Source organism: Mobula hypostoma, chromosome 29 (genome assembly GCF_963921235.1).
Source record: "Mobula hypostoma chromosome 29, sMobHyp1.1, whole genome shotgun sequence".
NCBI lineage: Eukaryota > Metazoa > Chordata > Chondrichthyes > Myliobatiformes > Myliobatidae > Mobula > Mobula hypostoma.
Genome location: NC_086125.1, coordinates 6254850 through 6271675, shown reverse-complemented (window position 1 = coordinate 6271675; position 16826 = coordinate 6254850). Strand labels below are relative to the sequence as shown.

The 16826-nt window shown below is 44.6% G+C and overlaps 1 protein-coding gene across 2 annotated transcripts in view; it reads left to right on the top strand.

Moving 5' to 3' along the window:
• eif3g (eukaryotic translation initiation factor 3, subunit G) overlaps positions 1-16826 on the top strand; it is a 30968-nt gene that overhangs the window by 5074 nt on the left and 9068 nt on the right. The window contains exons 3-7 of one of the 2 annotated variants that reach the window (XM_063035880.1): positions 5474-5527; positions 10357-10445; positions 12414-12473; positions 13000-13104; positions 16167-16353. In XM_063035880.1, the coding sequence (XP_062891950.1) occupies positions 5474-5527; positions 10357-10445; positions 12414-12473; positions 13000-13104; positions 16167-16353 (495 nt within the window). The remainder of the gene's footprint in view (positions 1-5473; positions 5528-10356; positions 10446-12413; positions 12474-12999; positions 13105-16166; positions 16354-16826) is intronic. The other variant, XM_063035882.1, reaches the window with a different exon arrangement.

Sequence of the window (16826 nt, the reverse complement as noted above, 5' to 3'; positions counted from 1 at the left end):
TGTAGGTAATCCAAGTCACCGTGGCATTTGGAAGGCAGGGAATGCGATGGTCAGTGGACCACAGAGTCTGGTGATCTGACCATTCAAAGACCACGCTGGTTCACTAAAGAGAGGTAAAGAAATGGCTTGGTAGGTCACACTTAGCCAGCCACCAGGGTTCAGTTCCTGTCTCTGTAAGGACTTGTATGTTTTCGTGATGAGTACGTTTCCTCTCAGTGTGGTTTCCCTCGCACTGCAAAGACGTATGAGTAAGGTTAGTAAGTTGGAGGCGTGTTGCTGCCAGAAGCATGGTGTCCCCACCACGTCCCATGTCCTTACATTGTTGGTCATTGATACAAACGACACGTTTCACTGTATGTGTAACAAATAAACCTGATCTTTAATCTTTGGAATTAATCATCAGTATCTGCCTCTGAGTGCTGTATCCTGTGTATAGAAAGTGGTTCACTTTTTCCAGAATCTTGTTGTGGACCGTTGGCATTAAACAGGATGTTGACTCACACAGAGTTTGGAAGAGGATGTGGATTATAAGGCCTGTGTTCATGTACACGTTGGTGAAGGTAGTGGAATTCGGCCTCTAAAACTGCGCAAACGCAAGTGGTGTCAGCGTAATGTAGAGAGGTTGTTGATTTTGGGTGACCTTGGTTCCAGACTGCATGCGGTGGAAGAGGTTGCCATTAGTTTTGTAGATCAGGTTCACTCCAACTGGTATCATCGAGGTGTACCATTGCAGGGGGAAAGAAGGAAATATCGGACTTGCCTGATGCTGGGCTGCACTGAGATTGGGTGTGTTGTGGATCCGGTGTTTAAGGTTACAGCTTGAATGCCATCATAAGAGATGAAGTCTGTGGGCAATGAACAGCGTGGGTTTCCCTCATATTTGTCATATTGCTTAAAATCATAAAGGTAAAGATTAAATTTATTGTCAGATACATCAAAATATACAGTGAAATTCTTCATTTTGTGTCAACGACTGACACAGTTTGAGGTTTGCTAGGGGCAGCCACACTCCTGGTGCCAACACAGTGTGCCTACAACTCACTAACTAACAGTTACTATACGTCTTTGGAATGTGGGAGGAAACTGGAGCACCCGGATGAAAGCCCAGATGATCACGGGGAGAATGTGCAAACTCGTTACAGACTGTGGCGGGGATCGATCGCCAAACAGTGATCGCTAACCACTCTGCTGCAATGCCACAATGCCTCCAGTTGAACAGCATCCACCCTTCAATTTGGGTCCTAACTGCTCCTCATTAGTTTGATCGAGGCATGTAGGTCTGGGCAGTCGTTGGCCAATTTGGATTTCTCCCGGGTTTTGCAAACTCACCACCCTGGTCATTGCTTGTGGCTTATCCACTCAACACTGCTAGTTGAAGATGTTGCATACTTATTGTTGTATGTGAACAAAATCACTGGAGAGACACAGATGGTAGATCTAAAGTAGTCTTTTATTCAACAAAATGAGACTGTAAATATAACTTTGCTGGATCAAATAACGACAGCACAAAAAGATCGTTACTTATCTTTTCACCCATTTATTTCTTCGCGCTCAGCCGGTGAGTGAACTTGGACCCGACATCAGGGAGAGACCCTTTCTCATCTCCCCGGCGGTTCTACAAGTTCCCTGCCGATGTCAGAATTGTCAGAAGTTATAAGGCCACCGATACAAAAGAACAATCAGTTTGATAACCATTCCAGTCAAGTCAATGGACTATTGATTCAGAGAACATCAGTTTGATAACTATTCCGGCCAGGTCAATGGACTATTGATTCAGAGAACAGTCAGTTTGATAACTATTCCGGCCAAGTCAATGGACTATTGATTCAGAGAACAGTCAGTTTGATAACTATTCCGGCCAGGTCAATGGACTATTGATTCAGAGAACAGTCAGTTTGATAACTATTCCGGCCAAGTCAATGGACTATTGATACAAAAGTACAATCAATTTGTCAGACACTCCAGCCACCTTAATGAAAGAAAGGAATGTCCTACCTGGTTCGCTGGAGCCACAACTTAATGACAAAGACAAGAACGTCTGACAAATTTATGCTTTAATTAAGAAAGGAATGTTCTGTCTAATTTCCATCAGGTACTGCTTTTTGTCAAAATCAAAAGGTGTGAAAAGCCCAGAGACATCTATGTGGATCTGGGCGAACTTTAATCATCTTGCTCCAAAGCAGGCAGCTGTGAGACATTATTCAAACACACTACAGTCACAGACATAGTCAGTACTTAATCCATTGTTTACAGGAATCTGAGAATCCCCCATTCCCTTAAATTTTATCAGACAAACTCTAGAGGAAGAGGCCTGTTCAACCCAATATTACATGGCAATTTATATGCCAAAGATCAAAGGATAATTCTATATTTACAATGTATCTACAGTGCTTCCTTTGAATTGGATATAATTTCCACACCTCCTTTTTCGCACCCACACTCCAGACACCCAAAATAAATGTTAATGAGCATTGTCTGGTTTTTCAATTAACTGCTGTCCACAGCTCTAGGAATTTATTTTCAGGGCTGCATTTTAAATTTAATCTACAATCTACGTTCAGGCCTAAATATTGGTTGCTGAAGTTAACGTTTTGCCATATGTCAACACTTAGTCCTTGGCATTTGTACAGTGGGCATTATCACCTTGGAGAGTGCTGATGGTTTTGGAACTCACTGTCCCCGTGTGGTCCTGGCTGTGACTTTTCATGGTAGGCAGCTCACTTTCAGGTGCATCTGGTGGTACTCCCCACTTCCCAAAGCTGGTGCTGGTTCTATACGGGTGTGGTAGGCCATTTGGTTCCAGTTTAATTCCCGTAGTTACAGAGTTTAAAAACCACTACAGCACAAAACAGGCCTGTTGGTCTATCTAGTCCACGCTAGTCTGTTTTTGTACCTAGTCCATCTACCTGCACCTGGACCTTTGTTCTCCAGGATTGGAGGGTTGCGGATGTTGTTCCCTTATTCAAGAAAGGGAGTAGAGATAGCCCAGGAAATTATAGACCAGTGAGTCTTACTTCAGTGGTTGGTAAATTGATGGAGAAGATCCTGAGAGGCAGGATTTATGAACATTTGGAGAGGCATAATATCATTAGGAATAGTCAGCATGGCTTTGTGAAAGGCAGGTCGTGCCTTACGAGCCTGATTGAAATTTTTGAGGATGTGACTAAACACATTGATGAAGGAAGAGCAGTAGATGTAGTGTATATGGATTTCAGCAAGGCATTTGATAAGGTACCCTATGCAAGGCTTATTGACAAAGTAAGGAGGCATGGGATCCAAGGGGGCATTGCTTTGTGGATCCAGAACTGGCTTGCCCACAGAATGCAAAGAGTGATTGTAGGCGGGTCATATTCTGCATGAAGGTTGGTGGCCAGTGGTGTGCCTTAGGGATCTTTTTTAGGATGCAAAACTAGGCTGAGAAGTGGCAGATGGAGTTCAACACATATATGAGTGAGGTGGTTCATTTTGGTAGGTCAAATACGATGGCAGAATATAGTATTAATGGTAAGACTCTTGGCAGTGTGGAGGATCAGAGGGACCTTGGGGTCTGAGTCCATAGGACACTCAAAGCTGCTGCGCAGGTTGACTGTGGTTAAGAAAGCATACGGTGGATTGGCCTTTATTGGGATTGAGATTATGAGCCGAGAGCTCATGTTGCCACTATATAGGACCCTGGTCAGACCCCACTTTGTGTACTATGTTTAGTTCTGGTCGCCTCACTAAGGATATGGAAACCATAGAAAGGGGGCAGGGTAGATTTACAAGGATGTTGCCTGGATTGGGAGCATGCCTTATGAGAATAGGTTGAGTGAACTTGGCCTTTTTTCCTTGGAGCGACGGAGGATGAGAGGTGACCTGATAAAGGTGTATAAGTTGATGAGAGGCATTGCTCGTGTGGATAGTCAGAGGCTTTTTCCCAGGGCTGAAATGGCTAGCACGAGAGGGCACAGTTTTAAGATGCTTGGAAGTAGGTACAGAGGAGATGTCGGGTAAGTTTTTTACACAGAGAGTGGTGAGCGCGTGGAATGGACTGCTGGCGACGGTGGTGGAGGCGGATATGATAGGGTCTTTTAAGAGAATCCTGGACAGGTACGTGGAGCTTAAGAAAAATAGAGGGCTATGGGTAACCCTAGGTAATGTCTAAGGTAAGGACATGTTTGGCACTGCTTTGTGGGCCGAAGGGCCTGTACTGTGTTTCTATGTTTTCTATAGCCCTCCTGTGCATGTACTAATGTAATTGAGCCTGTATCCACCACTTTCACTGGCAGCTCCTTCCACACTCACGCCACCCTCGGGTTCCTCACCCTTAATCCATGACCTCTAATTCTAGTCTCACCCAGTCTCAGTGGAAAAAGCTTGCTTGCATTCACCATATCTTTACCCCTCATAATTTTGTACACCCCTGTCAAATCTCCAGGGAATATTCTCCTACGTTCCAGGGAATAAAGTCCAAACATATTCAACCTTTCCCTTTAACTCTGGCCCTCGAGTTCCAGCAACATCCCAGTAAGTTTTCTCTGCACTAGTTGTGGCACGGGTGGTGTGTGGTAATCTCATGGTTTGGAGAACAGATTGGAGGAGCCTGGCCCAGAGTGTGTTGGAATGGTTGAGGCTAGCGGTTGCATCATGGTTGAGGGTTTTGAAATAAATTGACCCCAAGTGGGTGGAGTTGGCTGATAAAACAGAACATAGCTGTTTAAGTGATGGTATGGAATCGTAGTCTGAAGCTTATTGAGGAGGTGAGACATAAAGGATGTGAGCAGCCTGGTTTACTCTTAGTTGCAGAACAAGGTGGATGGACCTGTGGCAGAGACTTCATTCTTCCCCGTTTCTTTGGGGAAGGTGGTTGGGATTTTAACAGAAGGTAAAGGTTCCTGTGTGTTTTAAGTCTGGCTGAAGTGGCAAGCGGGAACAGGATTTGATTCACATGGTTTTGAATTGTTACATTGAAACACAGTGGATGTGTGCTTCAATAAAATAGCTGGGAACTTCTCCAAAAGTTGATCTGTTTTAGTAGCACCACTTGTCAATCTCTATTCCTATATGTATTGTGGGATCACTGGGAAAGAGGTTGGGAGAGAGTGTTGCAGACTTCACTGAGCACTGATTTGCTGTAATAATAGAGCCTTGTGGTGGGTTTGCTGAGTTATGTGCACTATGCTTCATGCTCCAAATGATAAATTAGCCTCACTTTTTTTTCTTTCCAAGTAGCTAGTGACATTGGTAAGGCCATCATAACAACTGGTGAAGTAGTGATAGTGTTTGTTTATAATTAATATGCTCTCATCCATTTGGGGTTATTTTAATGTTAGACTTATTTCTTCCAGTAATAACTAATAATGGGCAGTGTATCAATAGTTTAACTACTGTGGGAGTTTACTTTCACTTCAAACAATTGTTGCTGTTGAACCTGCCCTGTACAGTGTGATGCGCGGTCCCATCCTGCAGTTCTTTAACCACTTTGCTGTTCCAGATAAAAATACTGAAAGTACGTTTGAAGGAGATAACGATGGATCAAGGCAGAAAGGTAGGCAGCAAAGATATACAATAGTTAATTAAATCAGTTAAGGTGGTTCACACTTCTACCAATCTTGCAACCATGCACATCTTTATCGTGGATAGATTTTAAACCCCTGGATTGAGTGGCTGGTCTGATTGTAGAACTTGGGTGTATTCTGTCAGCAGATTGAGCTACTCTAATTTAGGAATGTTTCTGGTGGATGATCAGCTGTGGGTAGGGTGGAAGCATCATCTGCACAGCCCTGCATTCACCTGTGAAGGCTAGGTGGGGATCAGTGGTTTGCATTGTATATCTCATTGAGAAGGTTGTGGATTCGATCCTCACAGCTTTGTACTAGTTAATTCTCTAGTGCAGAAACAAGGGAGTGCTTGTTTTTTTTTTGATTTGATTGAAGACCTCGTTACCTGGTACTTCTGTCGTGTGAATATTGCTAGCTGTGTATCAGCTACACATGAACGTTGTCTAGGGCGACATGGTAGTGTAGTGGTTAGCACAACACTGTACAGTTAGGTGACCTAGGTTCATTTCCCAATGCTGTCTGTAAGGGATTTGTACATTCTCGCCGTGACCATGTGGGTCTCCTCCCGCAGTTCAAGGACGTACTGGTTGGTAGGTTAATCAGTCTTTGTAATAGTTCTGTGATTAGGCTCAGATTAGATTGGGGGTTGCTGGTTGGTGTGACTCAGAGGGCCTCAATAAATAAATCCTGCTGAACGCAGCTGTGGTCTGGCTCATTTCAATGGACTCAGGAGTTGTAACTGGACTTGGTTGTGACAAGTATCTTCATTTCTGACCTTATGGGTGGAAGGTCATTAACAGAAGCAGCTGGAGATGGATGGGAATAGGACACTGCCCTGACAAAATCCTTGGCTTGGAGAATTTAGCTCCAACAGCTGAAATAATGTTTCTTTTATGGATGTGACTCCAACCATTTCACCTTGGACCTTAGTATCTACCCATTCATTTTGCTTGTCCTCCTTGATGTACTAGTCATTCAGATGTTACCTTGGTATCAAGGAAATAACTCTTGCCTCTGGAATTTAGCTCTTTGATCCATGTTAGCCCCAAAGCACGGTGGCCCTTATAGGACCCACACTTAGCAGCCTGTTGTTGAGTAAATGTGTCTTTATACACTGACAATTCCATCGCTCGCTGCTTATTGAGAATAGTGCGTGGTCTGATTGGATGTGCCCTGCTTTATTTTGTGTGGATATAACACACATAGCCAAGCATGTGTGAACAGCTTGAATTGGAGATGCAGCTGGTTCTGCAGGTCTAGAACTCTGTACTGAAGCCAGAATGTTATCTGGTTCCATGGTCTTTGCTACATCCAGCACCCAGAGTTGTATGGGACAGAAACATTCCTTCAACCCGCCATCTCCATGTCAGCTTTATTGCCTGTCAATCTAATTCCAGGTGCCAACACATGGTGTTCTGTTCCTTGACTATTAGTACCTGTTTAGATGTGTCTTTAATATAGAGATTATATTTGATTCCACTACTACCTCTGGCAGTGAATTCAAGCTATCACTCACTCTGTTTTAAAAAAAAATCTTTCCTTCAAGAGGCATAAATAGAGTGGGCAGTGAGTATCTGTTTCCCAGGGGTGAAATGTCTAATACCAGAGGGCATGCATTGAAAGTGAGAGAGGGTGGGTACAAAGGAGATGTGTGTGGTGGATGCCTGGGATGTGCTGCCCGGTATGGTGGTAGGGGCAAGCACGTTAGAGGCTTTTAAGAGATATTTAGAAAGGCACATGGATGTAAAGGAGATGGAGAGGTGGACATTGTAGGTAGGAGAGATTACTTCTTAGCTGGTTCGTTACAACATTGTGGGCCATAGGGCATCTTCCTCTGCTGTACAGTTCATATTCTGTGTTCTAAATCTCATTTAAAACTCCTTCCTCTCTCTTTAAAATAAATCTGTCTCCTTGCATTTGTTGGGAGGAAATTTCAAAGTGCCAACACCTTTTGGATCAGCCATCCAGTTGGGATCTTGTTAAATGCCTTAATAAAGTCCATACGGACAGCTTCTACTACTTTGCCGCCTTTAATCTTCTTACCTTCCTCCTCAACAAAATGAACCAAATCAGTAAAACGATTTCCCCTGCACACAGCCATGCTGACAATCTCTGATCAGCCCCTTCCTTTCCACAAGTACATAAATGCTATACCTTAGTATTTTGCCCAGTGAGTTACCTGCCTTAACCCTGCTGCTCTTCTTAAATAAAGGAATGCCATGCAGCAGCAAAGGGTCTCAATGCAGAACGTTGGACTGTCCATCTCCCTAAATAGGCTGTGCCTGACCTGCGGAGTTCCTTTAGCATTTTGTGTATTGTTTCAGATTTCCAGTCTCTGCAGTGTTTTTTCTGACATTAACTATCCTTCAGTTTTTTTGGCACCTCAGCTGTGGCTGAAGAAAATGCAAAAATCTATCAGGGCCACAGCTTATCAAACCTTGTGTCTCATGACCTCTAATACTTCCTCCTTCCTAATATCGATTTGCATCAGATTATTGCATTACTCCTCCATGAATGTATCGTCTTCCACGTCTTAACCCTTGCTGATACATAATATATTTAGGAACTCGTCCGTATTGACTGACTCCAATGCAGATTATCCTTGTGTCCTTGAGGGGACCCACTCTTTCCCTGTATACCATTTTACTCTCAGCTGTCTTTTGCTGTGACATGGAGTGAATTGAATTGGCTGCAAGTTGATTGAGGTAGAAAGCTGAGATGGACTACCTGTTTGACACTTCTGCCTGAACGCGGTTATAAATGCCTCAGCCTTGCCTCCCACGCTAAATCCTGTGTTTTTGAGGTGTCCTTGGAGTTGCCTCCTTTTGTGAGATATTTAAGTGTCTCGTACCGTTCACCACCGTTGGTGATGAGTTTGCTTATCTCTCTCTATGGAGCTTAATCGTGCATTGTATATTCATAAGGCTGGAGTGTCATGTTGCTCCCAGCAAGCTGTCCTGTACTCTGAGCCAGGGTTGATCCCCTTACCGTTGAAATGATGGTAAATGGCTTGACCAATATTATGTCCGTGTTCAGAAATGTGCCTCATAAGTGCCCAATTCAGAGCTGCTCTGATGCCATCAAATGAACACAATGACAGCAATGGGTTTCCTCAGTATGAAGTTGGGACTTTGTGTCCTCGTGGACTGTATAATGATCATCTTTCCCACTGAGGTACCTGGTACAGCCGGATTGATGAGGGTGAGGTCCAATTGGCATAACACACAGCCAGTCTAGTAACTATGTCGTTTGGGTCCTGACCAACTTGGGACAAAAAGAAGTCACTCTTGGTGGTGGACAGTAAAATTCCCCACCATGAGTACTTTTTATGCCCGTGTTATCAGTGCTGCTGCTGCTTGTTGTTCAAAATGGAGGAGTGCTGTTTCATCAGCTTAGGGAGGACAGTGAGCACTGTGATCAGGTTTCTTATTTGTGTTTGAATTCTTGCCGTGGTATTTCACGGGGAGCGGAGTCTCTGAAGACTTCACCTGGGACTAACCCAGAGATTGTGATGGAGGAGCTGGCACGTTTTCAGTAAGGTATGATTCTCTGAACAAATCCATATCTGGATGTGGGAGACAACTCTCCTGGTTCAGATGCCGGGGATGTGAGGACGACTTCACAATGTTGATTGGGCTGGGGAAAAAACTTTTCCATGTCCCAGATGTGGCATTGTGGTTGACCGATCTGGATTTGTTGTTCCTCTGTTTGAACACAGAAGAAAACTGAATCCCTTGCTGTGCCAGGTCAGGGGTGTTTGAGAGTTGAGTATAGTTCAGACTAGGTAAGGATGGTCGATTTCCTTCCCCGAAGGATGTTAGAGAACCAGATGCTGTTGTGGCTATCTTTATAGAGAGAAGTTTTTCCTAATTCTCAATTATATTGGGACATAGAACATTACCAACTAAATTTAAATTCCACTAGTGTCTTGTTAGAAATTGAACTCTGGTTTCTCAGTTACCTCTGGGTGGATAACAGTACCGGATTTGTATTGGGGAAAGGATAGAATCTGAGACTGAAAACTACCAGGAGACATTGCTTTTGTTAGCAAGTGTGTGTGTTTGTGTTTGTAGCAGGTTCTGTCAAACCTTCAGTGAAGCAGGGCAGGGAAAAGCACGGGCTGTGTTACCGGTCTGAGATTAAAACAGGGTGAGGTGGGAAGGGCAGGATTCACACTGAACAATGATTTAATAAGGTGGGCACTAGGTTGGTACAGGAACATGGGAGGGAACAGAACTATGAGGGAGACAGGGCTGTAAGAATTAACAGGCTGTGATTACTTGGGTATCCATACAAAACTGTGGGTTTAATTAGATACTGTACATATCTTTGGAGAGAGTGGGGCAGTGATGTTGGTTCAGTAATTTTACAAAGCTATGGGCAGAGGGTGGGATTAGTTTAGGATTGGCACTGTGTTGGGAGAAAATGGAGCAGTGGGATTAGATTGGGATGGATACATAGCTGTGGAATGAGTGTGGAGCAGGGGGGAGAGTTAGTTAAGGATTAATAGTGGTGGAGAGAGAGTGGAGCACGGGGATTAATTGGGCATTGGTACCTGGATATGAGGGAGGCAGTGAAATGAGTTTGGGCTCAGTACAGAGCTGAAGGGGGTTTAGTTTTATGTTTCTCTGGAGAAAGGCGTGGATATGTTTTGTGTTGAAAGGCTTGTGAGTTGTGTGTAAATGTGCTGAGTTGCTGAGTATGGAATTGAGACAAAGAAGGCCTCTTTGTTTTGACACTGCCAGCTTTACCTTAATCTCTTCACAGCAGTGCAATAATATGGTTTTGTTAATTTTGATCTTTTCTCAATCTTTAGGTCCTCTGCCTTCACCCAAGGAATTGATCAAAGGGAATATTAAAACTGTCATCGAGTACAAAATTGATGAGGATGGGAAGAAATTTAAGGTGAGGTTCCTCCTGCCTTGGAGATCGAGTACTGGAAAACCTCCCTTTAACTTGCCCTTTGTACGTTCATTAACCGGTTGGCATTGTGATCAGTCTAAGGGGGCTCCAGGTTGAGACTAACTCCTGTACGTACGTGCAAATCATCTGCCACACTCCCGTTTTGCAATATGTCTGACAGAAGGAAGGCAGTTGTTTAAATCTTTTACTTACACCTGGAAACGGTTCGTAATTTTCTCCCATTGTACTGGCCGGACCCGTAACTTGAAATCAGACTTGCCTTTCAGTCGGTGTTGTCAAACCATGAAACTTCGGGTTTTGTGTTGAAGCTGCCTGACCAGTGCCCGTGCCCGTAGGAGAAGGAATCCTGCAGTCATTCCGCACCAGAATGGCCCGTGAGGCTTACCACTATTTTCTTGGTGTTAATATTGATAGGAAATGCAGGCAAAGATCACACTTTGAGAATTAATTTTCTTAAACTGTTCCTTCCCGTCAGTGGAGAAGCAGAAACTGTGTGTCTCTATTGACTTGGATTCAGGTACATGGGTAGGATATCCTTTTGGCTGCAGAGTAATACTGTGTATAAGGTATAACATAGCAAAACCCTATCTAACAGCAGCTCAGGCAGTTCCTCAGTGATAGGCCTGTCATTCTGCTGGGCTTTTGCTTCCACCACACTTAGGAGAGCTGATCTCTGTTCAGCTGTTGATACAGCTCTGTCCTGTTAGTCTCCAGAGTTTACTCCTGTGATCGTACCCCTGGGTTTAGATTAGATTAGATTATGAGGACACTCAGTCCTCGTTTATTGTCATTTACAAATGCATGCATTAAAAAAATGATACAATGTTCGTCCGGTGTGATATCACAGAAACACAAGACAGACCAAGACTAAAACTGACAAAAACCACATAATTATAACATATAGTTACAACAGTGCAAAGCAATACCGTAATTTGATAAGAACAGACCACGGGCATGGTAAAAAAAAAAGTCTCGAAGTCCCGATAGCCCCAACATCTCAAGCAGACGGTAGAAGGAAGAAACTCTCCCTGCCATGAGCTTCCAGTGCCGCAAACTTGCTGATGCAGCACCCTGGAAGCACCCGACCACAGTCCGACTCTGAGTCCATCCGAAAACTCCGAGCCTCCGACCAGCCCTCCGACACCAAGCACTGAGCACCATCTCTGCCGAGCGCTTTGACCCCGGCCCTGGCCGCCAAACAACAGGCAAAGCCGAGGATTTGGGGCCTTCCTGTCTGCAGATTTCGGATCGCACAGTAGCAGCGGCAGTGAAGCAGGCAATTCAGAAGTTTCACCAGATGTTCCTCCGTACTCTCACGTCTGCCTCCATCAAATCAGAATTGTGCACAGCCTCCTACTTGACAGATATTCATCACCGGAGAGGCCGTGCGCGATGTGTCGCACCGCCATCTTCTCCTCCATCCGACAACAGTTCCAGTAATAGGCTGGCTGGCTGTCCATTTCCCTGCTTGCTGATTGCAGAAAGCAGTGAGTTTGGATAGAGAACACCCATTCTTCTGTAGATCTTGCTGTATAGATTGTTTGTCTAAACTGGTCCTCCCACCCCTCTTCCACGGATCTGTTTTTTTCTCTCTCCTGTTTGTTTGGCCCCCCTTGGACTATTTAATGCATATGCAGGCCCTTCAGCCCACTGAGTGTGTGCCAGCTGTCAAACACTCATTTACACCAATCCTGCATTAATCTCAGTCTTCATCCTCCCCACGCTGTCATTAAATTCCACCCCCCGCCACTCACCTACATACTAGAGACAACTTTCAGCAGGCAGTTAACCTACCAACCCTGATTCTTTGGGATGTTGGGGAAAACTTACCTGGTCACAGGGAGAATTTGGAAACTCCTCACCGACAGCAACAGAAGTTAGGATTCAACGTGCTTACTCAAGTGAAATAAAATGGTTTGTTGAAAAAGACAAATTTTGATCTTTCCGCAGATTATCCGTACATTCCGAATTGAAACCAGGAAAGCTTCCAAAGCTGTGGCCAGGAGAAAAGTGAGTATCTTTTTGAGCCAACATCCTTGCAGAATAATTGCATTAAACAAGGAGTTTTAAAATTTGTGTTCTTTGCAGTGAGCTGTTGTTAAAGGGTTTGCTTGACGAGAACAGATAAAGTTATTTTGTGTGCGTGTTTATATACACACTTTTCCTTTGTATGCATTCACACCCGTACTTCTGTAACTCCTGGACAAGTTATTCCTGCTGTCTTCCCTCACTTCTCTCTGAGGTCCCCTGAAATTCTGCTGTGCACTAATGAGCACCAGCATCCACCCTCTGCTTGGCGATGCACACTGGCTTCTGGTTAATCAGCACTCTTAACATTAGCATCATTGTTTTAAATCCTTCCACGCCTCGTATTTCTGATTTTCTCCAGCCCTCCAGCTGTCCGAGAGCCTTTGTGCTGAAGCTTTGGGAGTGGGACTTGGACTCAGAGTGTGGTCGAGTGAGCCATGACTCTCACTGCAGGAGAAGGGTGTGTCCAATCGCACTCAAACTCAGACTGGCTTTTATCTGTTTGCAGAACTGGAAGAAATTTGGGACCTCGGAGTATGACCCACCTGGCCCTAACGTTGCCACAACAACGGTCAGTGATGACGTGTATATGACCTTCATCACCAACAAAGAGGTGAGACAGGAAGTATCGTGTGACTAGTACTTGGCAAGTTAAAGACCAGTGATTACTTGCCAGAGTTTAAGGCTACTTAGCTAATCTTTGTGTATTAGCCTGTAGAAAACCTATTCTTACATGAGGTGTTTTCAGGTAGTGTCCTAAATCACAATTCAGTGTTGAAACATTTCCTTCATAATCCCCATGGTTCTTATGACCAAAACCTAAAATCCAGCTTCTTAACCCTTTAGATTTTCTTATCAAATTTGTAAACAATTTTTGTATCTATTCAATCCCCCCCCCCCCGCCACCCCAGTCTTATTTCTAAAGCAGAATATCCAGTGTTCCCCTCATCACTTTAGTCCCATTGCTGGGATTATTTCTGGTAAACCTCTGCACCCTCTTCAATACCATAATGCATAGGAATGGAATTAGGCCATTTGGACCATCAAATCTCTCTACCATTCCATCGTGGCTGGTTTATTTTCCCATTCTGTGCCTTGTCCCTGTAGCCTTTGAATCGCTTATTAATGACGAACCTATTAACATCCACTTTAAATATACCCTAAGACATGGCCTCCACAGCCGTCTGTGGCAACGAATTGCACAGATTCACCATCCTCTGGCTAATCTCTATCTTGAATGGACCTCCTCCTGTTATGAGGCTGTGCCCTCTAGTCGGAGACTTCCCCACTGTAGGAAACATCCTCTCCATCTCCAGTCTCTCGGGGCCTTTCAGTATTCGACAAGTTTCAATGCGATTTCCCTCCCCCCCCCCACCCCCCATTCTTCTAAACTTCAGTGAGTACAGACTGAGAGCCATCAAACACTCCTCATAAATAAACTCTTTCATCCCTGGGATCATTCTCATAAACCTCCTCTGGAACCCTGTCCACTGCCAGCACGCCTTTTCTTTGGCATGTGGCTCAAAGCTGCTCTCCAGATGTGGTCTGACCAGTGTCTTATGAAGCTCGTCCTTGCTCTGCTGTGGATGCAGCCTCCAGCTGAGAGGTGACATTGCAGCAAAGCATTTCTTCTGTGGGCAGCATTTCCTGTGTCCGACCTGACCTCCTGTGATGGGCTGTAAATGCCCACCGACAATGTATCATCTCTGTGCTGCTCCCTTCAGTGTTGGTTCCAAAGACTCAAGCATCTGTAGGAAGTAGCCAGCATAGTTAAAGACCCCACTCACCCGGACATTCTCTCTTCTCCCCTCTTCCTTTGGGCAGAAAATACAAAAGTCTGAATGCACATTCCAACAAGATCAAGGACAGTTCTATCCTGCTGTTATAAAACTATTGAAATGTACCCCATTGTCTATTGATCTTATTACCTACCCCGTTATGGTCTTGCATCTTCTGCCTGCACTGCACTTCCTCTGTAGCTGTTGCACTTTATTCTGTTAGTGTTTTACCTTGTACCACCTCAGTGTGCTGTGTAATGATTTGATCTGTGTGAACAGTATGCACGGCAAACTTCAGAGTACCCTGGTACATGTGACAATAAAACCAATTTCAGTTCCAATAACAACAACATGCATTCAGGAGTTTAATACCCCAGGCTGATTCACAGGAGTAGCATCAGTGAATGCAGAAACTGCAGCATGGAGCTATTGGGCTGGGTGGCCAGAGTTTGGTCAGGGAGGTAGGGTTTAAGGAGGAATAAATAAATAATCCCCCAGTGAACTCAGTGGTTGAGCTGTATCTGTGGGATAAGGGGTGGGGGGAGGAATTTTTGATGTTTGGGGTTGGAACCCTACATTTTCAAAGATTGAAATTACGTTTATTATCAAAGTGAATACAGTATACAACCCTGAGATTCTTACCCACAGACACCATGAAAGAGAAAACTGTGGAACCTGTTTACAGGAAAATGTCAAACCCCTCCCAACCCCCATGCGCCAAAAACAAACAAATCGCACAGACAGACCAGATACAAGTTCTCCAGGTTTCAGGTTTCAGACCAGATACAAGTTCTCCAGTTCTCCAGGTGTCTCAGTTTTAAGGAGCAGGGAAAGGGTTGAGAAGGGGCTGAGAAGGGCTCAGCAGCAGCAGAATTAATTTGAGGAGTAGAGTGCTCTTCAGGGGTTGAGGACTGATTGTAGAGAAGGAACGAGGTCAGGAATTTGGAAATAAATGCACTCTTAAAGTCAAGGCTTTATGTGAAACCACCTGGTTTCCCTGGCTGTTTAAGTCTAGGGAATACTTCTCTGGTCCTGCCGAACCTGTGAGACTGCGACAGCTCTCCCACCCGAAACCCCGGTTTATGTGGATGCTGTGCCAATTCAGTGCCAAGAAATAACAGACAGCACACTGCATACGATTAAAGGAATTATATTTATGACTCTTACTTAACTAAAGGATTAGTAAAGAAAAGAAGGAAAAAAACACAAAGGGCCCATTATAATTAAACAGTCAAATGTGCACAAGTTGGAGCTCAGCTTGAACTTCTCTATCACTCACGCGCTGGGCCCTCGGTCAACGTGAAAGCACCCACCACCCTCCGAACATCGCTCGCAATCCATCTCAGTCTCCCACCGGGTCGTATCCTACAACCGGTTCTCCCCAGTGTCTCCCACCAAACAAAAAGGACCCAGCTCGCACCGGTGTCAGGCACACAACACAAAAACACTCTCCCCTCATTGGATGGCACTCGTAATCTCTAACTGTAACCCAAACACTGCTTCTGCAGAAAGACCATTACTTTAACAGTGAAATCTTTCCCAGGGTGTTACGTAACTGGGAGCTGGTGATAGTGTAGGGATTACATTAAGCTTCAAACATCCTCCAGAACCATAGTCATTGGGAGAGGATGTCCGGTGTGGCGGTATATCATGTGGTACATGGGGCACAGCCGTGGGTGATTTGAGGTGAAGATGAACGATGTCGGCTCACGGTCATAGGACAGACTCTGGGGTAAGATGATACTGTGTGCTCTCTTGTTCCAGGAAATAAGTTACAGGTGAAGCTGATAATTTCAAATTTGTGGAGTGGTTTTCTCAGGCTCTCTCTAATTGAGGGTTTGATTCTGTCAGTGCTGGGGTACCTCTGATCAACTGACCCTTTGAAACCTCTCTATAGGACCTAAATAACACAGAGGAGGATGACCCAATGGCCAAACTCAAAGGCCAGAAGATCGTGTCGTGCCGAATCTGTAAAGGCGACCACTGGACCACACGCTGTCCGTATAAAGACACCCTGGGACCCATGCAGAAGGAGCTGGCTGAGCAGCTGGGCCTTACAACAGCCGAGAAGGAAAAGGGTTCAGGTACTGTGGCTCTTGTGTGCACATCACATGCAGGGAGCTGTACTAAATATCCTGAGACCTGACCATCCCCACCTTGGCAACCACAGCCGTTTGTGGCAACAAATCCCACAGATTCACCACTCTTTGGCTAAGAAAATTCCTTCTCATCTCCATTCTAAAGGAGGCCTCTCTATTCTGAGGCTGTGTCCTCTGGTCATGGGAAGCATTGTCTCCACATCCACTGTATCTATCAAGGCCTTTGAGCATTCGATAAGTTTCAATTAGGTCACCCCTCATTCTTCTGAATTCCCGTGAATGCAAGCCCAGAGCCATCTTTATATGACAAGCCTTTTAATCACAGAATCACTTTTGTGAACTTCCTTTGAACCCTCTCTAATGTCAGCACATCCTTTCTTAGATAAGGAGCCCAAATCTGATCACAATTCTCCAAGTGAGGTCTCACCAGTTTTTTATAAAGCCTCAATGTGACATCT